This window comes from Hakea prostrata, chromosome 2, assembly GCF_041222555.1.
Source record: "Hakea prostrata isolate BN-2017 chromosome 2, UWA_Hpros_2, whole genome shotgun sequence".
Lineage (NCBI taxonomy): Eukaryota > Viridiplantae > Streptophyta > Magnoliopsida > Proteales > Proteaceae > Hakea > Hakea prostrata.
This window is the reverse complement of record NC_142601.1, coordinates 28877483-28887235: the sequence shown is the minus strand read 5'-3', so window position 1 is coordinate 28887235 and position 9753 is coordinate 28877483. Positions and strand designations below refer to the sequence as shown.

The 9753-nt window shown below is 37.1% G+C and overlaps 1 protein-coding gene across 1 annotated transcript; it reads right to left on the bottom strand.

Annotated features, from left to right (window-relative positions):
* Window positions 1-4505: 4505 nt before the first annotated feature.
* LOC149024186 (uncharacterized) lies at window positions 4506-7386 on the bottom strand. Its single transcript, XM_089142902.1, has 5 exons — window positions 6940-7386; window positions 6706-6841; window positions 6361-6428; window positions 6111-6197; window positions 4506-4811 (listed from the first exon to the last, which is right to left on the bottom strand). Exons 1-5 carry the CDS (start codon window positions 7336-7338, stop codon window positions 4722-4724), a joined length of 780 nt encoding a protein of 259 aa, XP_088999028.1. The 5' UTR covers window positions 7339-7386; the 3' UTR covers window positions 4506-4721.
* Between the last annotated feature and the right edge of the window lie 2367 nt (window positions 7387-9753).

Genomic DNA, 9753 nt, shown 5'->3' with positions numbered 1-9753 from the left:
TTGAGAGTGGTAATTTCTTTATGATTATCTCCAATGATAACTATGTGATCGACATAAACTAAGATGACAACTGTACAGCCAGTAGTTTTCTTGACAAACATTGAAGAGTCTGATCCACTTCTTTTGAATCCAAAATCTATAAGGGATGTACTTAACTTCTCATACCACACTCGTGGTGATTGCTTATGACCATATATTGCCTTCTTCAATCTACAGGCAATACCATTTTGAATTTGTATTGGATGACCTAGAGGAACTTCTATGTATACTTCTTCTAGCAAATCTCCTTGTAAGAATGCATCCTTAACGTCCATTTGAAAGAGAGGTCATTCACAATTGACGCTATTGACATTAACACTTTTACGGTGTTCATCTTGACTACAGATGCAAAAGTTTCCTTATAGTCAACCCCATATGTTTGGGTATATCCTTTGGCAACAAGCCTAGCCTTGTATCTTTCAATTGAGTCATCACTGTTGTATTTGGTCTTATACACCCATCGACAACCAACTAGGTGTAAATCATTTGGGAGTGGAACAATATCCCATGTATGATTCTTATCAAGGGCCTTTAATTCATCTTCCATAACCTTGATCCACACTGATGAATTATTGGCTTCAAAATAATTAATTTGTTCCTTATAATCCTTAATAGTAGTTAAAATGGCAAGGAATTGAGGAGAAATATGAGATTGAATGGGATATTTTACTGTATGATATGTTAAGAAGTCATGTAATCTGATGGAAGGTTTAGAGACTCAAGTTGACCTTCGAATTTGTATAGATGATGTCTACCCATTATCAGGTGAAGCCAATATTTATGGTTCTTCTTGAGTATCAAGATTGTTTCGTTGCTTAATGTCAATTGATGAGCTATCTGACACACTTAGTAATGGGGTAGGAGCAAATTCATGCACAACAAGTTCATGATAATGATCAATGTTATTCTCCCCCTAATTTTGACTCCTACCAGGATAAAACATGTGAGTCTCCTTAAGGGAAACATCATGAGAAATAAAAACTTTCTTGGTGGAAGGATTATAGCATTTATAGCCATTTTGTGATGTCGAGTACCCCAAAAACACACACTTCTGAGAGCGAGGATCAAATTTGCTATCATGCTGCGAGTGAACATAAACAACACAACTAAAGAATCTAAGATGAGTCATTGTAATTGGAAGATTATAGAGAACTTCTAGTGGAATCTTGAATTGTAACACACTACTTGGAAGACGATTAATTAAATAACAACTTGTAAGAATAGTATCAGACCAATAAACTTTGGGAAGATTTCCATGAAAAAATAAAAGAACGGGTCACCTCAAGCAAATGCATATTCTTACGTTCAACAATCTGATTCTGTTGAGATGTGCCAACACATGATGTTTGATGCAAGATTCCAATATTTCTAAAATAGGACTGGAAAGGGGTATTTGTATACTCTGTGTCATTATTTGTTCACAAGATTTTAATGTCAGTCTGAAATTGAGTGTAAACCATATTGCAAAAGTCTTGAAATATCTGCAGAACTTCATTCTTGGATCTCGATAAATATATCCACGTGACTTGTAATTTCATCAATAAAACTAATGAATAATTTAAAACCATCTATAGAAATCACAGGAGAGTGCCAAACATCAGAATGCACAATCTCAAAAAACGTAGTGGAAACATGAGTACTGTTCGGAAAGGGTAACCTATGTTGCTTAGCAAAATGACAAACATCACTACAACTAAAATCAAAAGAGAAAGATGAATTCCAAAATTTTAGAATCCTATCAGAAGGATGGCCCATATGTCAATACCAAAGCACTATTTGGAGAGTCCAACACATAGAGACCATGTTGCAAGCGACCTTCACCAATTGTCAATTCGGTTCTGCTGTCCTGAAATATTGCTTTGTCCTTGGAAAATATCACATTGCAATTCAAACATTTAGTAATCTTGCAAACTGATAATAAATTCATAGACAAAGATGGCACAAACAATGCATCTGTTTTTGTTGAAAATAAATTCAACTTCTCATGTCCTTGAATAAGAACAGTAGTGCCATTAGCAACTATAATAGGAAGGAAGGAGTCCACTTTAACAGTACTCAAATCAGATAAACAATATGAAGAATGACACATACTGTCAGTAGCACCTTAATCCACTATAAAGTAATTCTAAGATGAAGTTGAAGGGGCAAGGGGAGTACCATCGGTGTGAGCAACATTGCTTGATTCAGCAGTTGAGCGAACATAACTATTTGACTGAAGGAACTGTTGTAGGTGAGATGCAATTTGTTCAAGAGAACCTTGAAAATCTGAAAAGCCTGCTTGTACAACAATTTTTGGATCTGATGTTTTAGTAGTGCTAATCTTTAGAAGAATGCAAGTGAGGGTGCAACTACCAGCATGGTTCTTTAGAATGACCATCATGATTACAATGATCACAATGATAAGTAAGTCGAGTTCCACGAGCTTTCCCACGATGATGACCTTAAGAGAATTGATTTCCAAAGTCAAAATTAGGAACAATGTTTCTTTTTGCAACATGGGCAATAGTCTCACTTTGATCAGTCCCTATTTTAGATTCAAATTGCATAACACGTCTTCTAGTTTCTTCTCTCTGAATAATGGCACAAACGGTAGTGAATGTGGGAATTTCTAGATTCATAAGTATCTATCTTTTTAAGTCTTCATATTCAGGATGAATACTAGCTAACAGTTGAAATACACAGTCATGCTCATCTCTTTTAATATATTCATCAATAGTGTGGGCTAATGGACGATATTAACGAAGTTTGTCCCATTTCTTTTTAAGGTTTCCAAAATGATCAGAGAGAAATACTGAAAAGGGCATTGCTTAACATGGGCATTCTCTTATTGCAGTTCAAAGATCCTAGAAGAATTATCAGCTTGTCCAATCATGAGTTTCAAGACATCCCACAAAGATTCAGTCATTTCAGAGTAAGTAAATATCTCATATATCTGAGGCTCCATAGAATTAAAAAGTCAAGTCATAACTTGATTAACATTGGCAAGCCATTCACCATATTTGGGGTCAGCAACATCAGGAACTTTAGTCTGTCCATTAACATGGTCAATCTTAGAATGGCCACCTAAGACAACGGTTATTGCACGAGACCAAGTCAAAAAAATTATTTTATTGAACAAGGTTGGGGTAAGGCGACCAGTAGATTCGTATGAAACCTTTGGGTCAGTCATGATGAACACTCCACCCTTTCTTCTCTTCTTTCCCTTCCTTTTTTTTTTTTTTTTTTTTTATTTATTTTTTATTTTTAGTACCTACAACCCACCAACCAAATGAAACATACCTACCAAATAAAACAAAAAGCTACAACATGTGAGATCCAAAAAGATGTTTTGTTTGTTTTTTTTTTTATTATTATTATTTTTAATAACAAGATCAAAAAAGGAGATTGGGACTTATCCGGACAGAACATGTTTTTTTTGTGAACAGGTGAATTATCCGTTTTCTTACCTAGATTGATAATTACCCTGGCAAGTGATGAAACAAGGTTGCAAAAGAATTTGAGTTTTGAATTGGTAAAAGACATGGAACTCGTTCAATCATTTGTGTACGAATCACTCAGGTACCGCCCACCGGTTCCATTCCAATACACACGAGCTCGGAAGGATTTCACGCTGAGTTCACACGAAGCTTCGTATGAGATCAAGAAGGGGGAGCTTCTCTGCAATTACCAAATCCTAGCAATGAGAGACGAGAAGATATTCTCTAAACAAGAGAAATTTGTGGCTAACCGGTTCACTGGAGAGAAAGGGTGAGAATTTGGTGTTACGTTGAACTGCAACTATTCGTGTTTCTCTTCTCCGTTACCTCTGATAAGCAGAAAGGCCATTACGGGTTGAAAGGTTTAACAAAATCGACAACGTGAAGGCCAAGAAAAAAAAAGCAGCCACGATTCTAAAAACGATTGCACACCGAGCAAATCCATGTATGCTCTGATACCATGTTCAGAATGAATACATGATTTTAACGTGGTTCGATCTTCAGTGTGAAGTCTACGTCCACGATAAAATCCCCATTCAACTATATTATGGGGAGAACTTTCATTAAATTTAAATAGAGATAGTGGCATACATAATGTGGTATATTACAAGGAGTGGAATTCTACAAATAATGGGAACTTTACAATGCTTAGGACTGTTAATCTTCATGTTGTATTGAAAGACTAATATCCGGTAACAATTTGAAACACCCCCCCCCCCCCCTCTTAGGATGCTTGTGCTAGATACGAAGATCATGTCTTCTTTATGTTTAATTTAGGCTGTATACATGTTAGGGTATTTACATGCTTTCAAATTATACTAGTCTGCACTTTTGATTTAAGGGTAAACTGATATGTCATATTATATTTATCACAATTGGATACCTATCTAAACTGAAAATTTAATATATGGGCACCCTATGTTTTATATGGTTCTTGAGGAGTTACCTTGTATTTGATATATCTGACGGATATCCATTTAATCTCCAACTTCTAACTTGTAACAATGAATTTGAGCAATGGAGAAAAGAAAAACAAGCCTGTATTCTATGCTTTTACAAAGAGAGGGAAAATACTTACTTTGTTTCCATGGTTGCCCAATTCTCCATATATCTATTATGGATATTGCTATTTGAAAAACTAAAAAGAATACACAATCAAATAACAGAGCATACAATCACAATTTATTATAAACACAGAAGCTGCAATCACTTGACCTTCGAGTCCAGAATATGGCTGTTATCATTTAGGATGCTGTCCAGCAATGATTCACAGGCATCTTCAAGTAAATCCAAAACCTGGCATTAGAAGGGATTATACATTAGTATATAGTGAAAGTAAGAAGAAATTTCAGTCATGGGGTGATTGCAACCGAATGAAAATCTAAAAACAAATTGTTGGGGTATGCTAAGCTAAAACACGACTACGCACTTGGAAAGAAAGGGAGATTTGAGATCATCAGTAGAGTTGTAAATCAATGACACTATGCTGGACACAACTTATATTACTTTAGCACCAAAAACAAATATTTTCCTTACAAACTAGATCGGCATTGTATTTTGGTCCTTCCGTAAGATCAATTCCATGAGATAATACATAGAAGAAACCTGTTGAGCTCTAACTGTCTTCATATAATACCATTCCATCTTTAGAACTTATAACAATCATGGAGTTGATTTTACATTCTCTGTTTATGTATGGATTTAGCTCAACTGTAACCAAATTTCAAAATTTGTACATCATCTAAAAGATAACTATTTATCAACTTATACATATAATCTTCTAGAAGTCATGTCTCTTCCCAAAATTAGAAGTCCTGTCTCTATACTTTACAACTAACCATGAAGAAACCCCTGCAAAACTCTCGATCGCAGGACATCAACATCATGGTTGGGAACTGATTTTCCCAAGGAACACTGTGAAAACAACTAGATGTAGATCATGAGCTCCCACAGAGGCAAAAACACTACTGTGCTGCCAATAGAAGCAGTACAAACAGAAGACCATGTAAATTTGCCAAGTTGTTTTACATATAGAAGACCTATGGAAATCAGCCGTTATACATCCCAGTGGTGTTCCTTTCCCCCTAACCAAACGATAAATTGTTTGACCGAAAAAAGTAAAAGAGCCAAAAAGTAAATTTAAGATTCAGATTTAAAGTTTCAAAAATTTAAAAGCAAGCATCATAAATTTGCGAGGCCTGACACATCAAATCCCAAGCAATTGCAAAAACTGGGAAATAGTGGAAAGGCACTGCCAACTAAAAACCAACATCACATTCAAGCAGAGATTTTAAACTGAAGCGCAAATAAATTCCTATCTAACATTTATCAAACAAGGCAAATTTCAGCTTCATGACTCACATGCCCTCCTGATACCATAGAGCTCAGTGTTGTCTAATTCATTCTAAACTATTTCAATAACAAACCAATATCCAAAATCAATCTAATAAGGTTACTGAAGAGATCCATATGTTGTATCCAGTACATTAGCAGTTCATATCAACGTTTTAGATGAAGAAAAATCTCAACTCCAAGTTGTCTTCGAGTATCAGAGGTCAAATGCAGATCAAATTTAAAAATTTGTTGCTGGCTTACCTTCTCAAAACCTTGAGGTCCCCCATAGTAAGGGTCTGGAACTTCAGTTTCATCGTGTTTCTTACAATAAGAGCACATTAGCTTAACCTGCAGAACCGAACAGAATCAATAAAATTTTCAGTATATTCAAACACATTGGCTTAAATCCAGAACCGCAAAGAATCAATTAAAAAAAAAAAAAGTTATATCTTGCTGATATATTTCAGCTCAGAGAAACATAACTCCAGAACTTAAAAAAGAGTACACAGACCTTCTCATGGGCTTCAAATGGGAGGTTCTCCTTGAATCTCCACCTATTAAAAGCCTCCAGTATGTCATCTATATATAAAACAAATCGATCAAGATCATCCTAAATCGAATAAAACAAGAAACAAAAATCCAGCATTAAAAGCCCTCTCTTCCCTGATTACTATGAGGAGCTATGAGTTATCCCCACCCGCTTTACTGAAAAAAGTGTAGTTCTAAATCCAATTTTACTTGCTATGGTGGGGATAAAAATCACATGTAGGAAATGGAGAAAATTCTTTGGAGGAAAATTCCTCATTAGAATTTATACCAAACAAAACGTATAGGATAATCTATTAACTTTTTCTACCTTTGTTTTGCTGGTCCATAGCGAGAATGAGATCAAAATCTCTGAAATCAGATATTCGTATTGGCCTCGAAATGGAGGTTACCTCGATATCACGCTGTTTAGAAGCAGCCCTCATCCGTGGATCAGCTCGGTCACCCTGTACAAAATCTGAAATTTCTTCAGTTATTCTACTAGTTGATTAAGAATTCCAAATACTAAGCGCACATGAAGATGAAGATGAATATAAAGAAGAACCTCATGATAGTCAATAGTGCCGGCAGAGTCGATTTTGAACTTAGATTGAAGCCCTCTTCTCTTGACAATCTCCCTGAAAACGGCTTCCGCAGCAGGGCTTCTGCAGATATTGCCAAGGCAGACAAAGAGCACAGAGAAAGGTTGGGTATCTTTCTCTGCTGAAGGTGAAGAAGACATTGCAGCTTTTAGAGGTTTAGAGGAACGATTGCAAGAGCTAAGATTGGTCCGGTGGATGTTTATGGGAAAGCATAGATTAAGTACAGGAGAGGAATGCAGTGTTGGAATAACAAATGGGAATTTGGGAAGAAGGGTCTGGGGAGGAGAAGCGTGACAAAATACCAGAAACGGATTGTCAATTAGCCTACCGTATGAACTCATGGTCATGGCCTCAAGACTCATGGCGACACTCTTCTCTATCCCCCACTTTCTCCAATCGCTGAAACTGTGTCGTGGATTTCTACCCAGAGAAAAAAATTGTGGATCGGCTGGAGGAAACAGAATTATCAAAGTTTCGCTCAGGTGGCAATGTCCTCGTAAAGAGGTCGAACCGTCGAGGATGCACCACAATTTTTTTTTATTTTTTTTGGGTTAAAGTTTGCACCCAATGTGCATTGTGTCACGACATAGCGATATATCGCTGGGGGAGCGACACGATAAAAACAATTTATCAACGATATATCGCTGAGAAATCAGCGATATATCGGACGACAGCAGATCAGAGAACAACAAAAACGGCGACACCGACTACTACGGCTATGGCAACGGAAGAGGAGGTGGAGGAGGTTTTCGCGATCCTCCGTAGGGTACACAAGGTGGTAAGGTATTTCGAGAAAGGAAAGAACAATGATGGAGAAGCCGCCGAAGCCACGAAAGTGTCAATGAAGGGATGGAATCCTTCTTTCCAATGAGAGGATTTCGAAGATGTTCATCAAGGTAAACAAAATGGAGTTGTTAGCAACGAGAGAAACAAAATCAAGATCAAAGGAAGAAGAGCACAGAAGAAAGATGTTGAGGAAATCCCTTTGATGGTCCCCAAGACTCTCGATCTAAACGCCAAACCAAAATTGTTAGCAGAGATGAATTGAATAGAGAATTGGAGCGCAGAGGAGGAGTCGCATGGTTCACATTAGGCGCATTTTAGATTCAACCCCTTCGAACTCTGCCGCTCTTGAAAACTGAAAGAGTGCGTGTGAATCATCTACCATCCTCATCCGCATCAGCCACATCATCAATTCATCATCCATCAGCAGCAGTAGCGACACAGGCGCCGATATATTCTCAAAAGTCACCCGATATGTCAGCCTGTGTCGCCATGTCGGTAGTGTCGCCAAGTGCCAACACGGCGACACAGATCGACATGTCGAACTTGTGATTGCACCACAATTTTAGTGCACCATATTGGTATCTACTCCTAACCCTTTATCGATACCATGCGACCAATATGATATCGCTTTTAGTGTACCACATCAGTATCAGGTATTTCCTTCAACAAGTACCGCATGACCGATTTATATGCAAAATCATTACAATTTTTATTTTTTTTTGGTAGTCAGGTGCAAAACCATTCTTATGATACTAATAACCAGAACCACGGGTAATAAATACCCTTGCACTTGCCTCATGATTATGATCTACCGATTACTATTATCCTTCATTTGCCTCATGATTGTTCCATGATTGACTGGTTCAAGCTTGTTTTCTCTGGCAAGCTAGACAATATGGCATATTTTCTATCTATGGCTAATGAGGAAGCTTCGTGCTTCACTTGCTTTTTCAATAAATCAGCTTTCTATCCCAAATAAAATATCTAGAGAATATTATAGATTGCACACTTTAGTGGGCTTAAACTCTTGGTTGTATGCTTTAATGCCCTAAACTACATATTGTATACTTTCAAAATTACAAGTTACACCTTCTTAACATTTCATCCAAGATTTTGTTAAGTCATGAGTAAAATGATTATATTACCCTTGTTAGAGTCAAATGACATAACTACCCTATTTAGACCCTCTTAAACCCAACTCTTTGGTGGGTGAGGGGATTCTCCCTTCATCTATCTTCTAACTACATTTCACTGGAAATTGCCCACTGCCGTTGCCGAAAACCACCTCAACCCCTCCCCTTGCTGGTGATTACCGCCCCCACCTTCCCTTGCCGGAAATCACCCCCTTCTCTGTCTCTCTCTCTCACAGGTTGTTACCATCCTGTAGAACCTTGGTATGAATCTGTTTACAGAATTCATTCCTCTCTTGTGACCTTGAAATGGGGCGTACATGAATATGTGTATGTACCTCGGCATATACGGAACCGTGAATCTCTTCCCTCTTATTTGTATCCAGTAAATTCTTAAAAAAGTTCATGAATTTTAAAGCTAGTCCACTTTATGAACCGTGAGAAATCACGAAAATGGAGGTTGGGTAGGGTATTGGTAATGATAGTCTGAAGTCATTATTTGTGAAGGGACAGCATAGAACAAAATTCCATCGAAACTTGTGAAATTTCCACCGAAATTTTTCATTTTGGGAACCTCGAAACGAAAAACTAGGGAACTGAAAAAATCCCAAGTTTCAATCGAAACAATCGAAATTTCGTCGAAACCTCGAAACCTGATTTAACCCAGTTAGACCAGCTAGTTCATGAGAAGAAAAAAATCCCAAATTTCATGGAAAACATGGGAAATATCGTAAAAACTTGGGAAATTTCGTAGAAACTTGGGAAATTTCGTAGAAACTTGGAACTTTTTCCTACAAGTTTTGTAGCTTTCTCAAATTTTCAATTTTTTTTATTTCTTTCATGTTTCCTCAAATACCACGA

Coding starts and splice junctions, on each gene's coding strand:
- LOC149024186 (XM_089142902.1), bottom strand. CDS start 7,338: ATGAGTCTTGAGGCCATGACCATGAGTTCATACGGTAGGCTAATTGAC. Junction 6,842..6,939: donor GCACTATTGACTATCATGAG/GTTCTTCTTTAT, acceptor GATTTTGTACAG/GGTGACCGAGCTGATCCACG. Junction 4,812..6,110: donor GACCTCAAGGTTTTGAGAAG/GTAAGCCAGCAA, acceptor TTCTAATGCCAG/GTTTTGGATTTACTTGAAGA.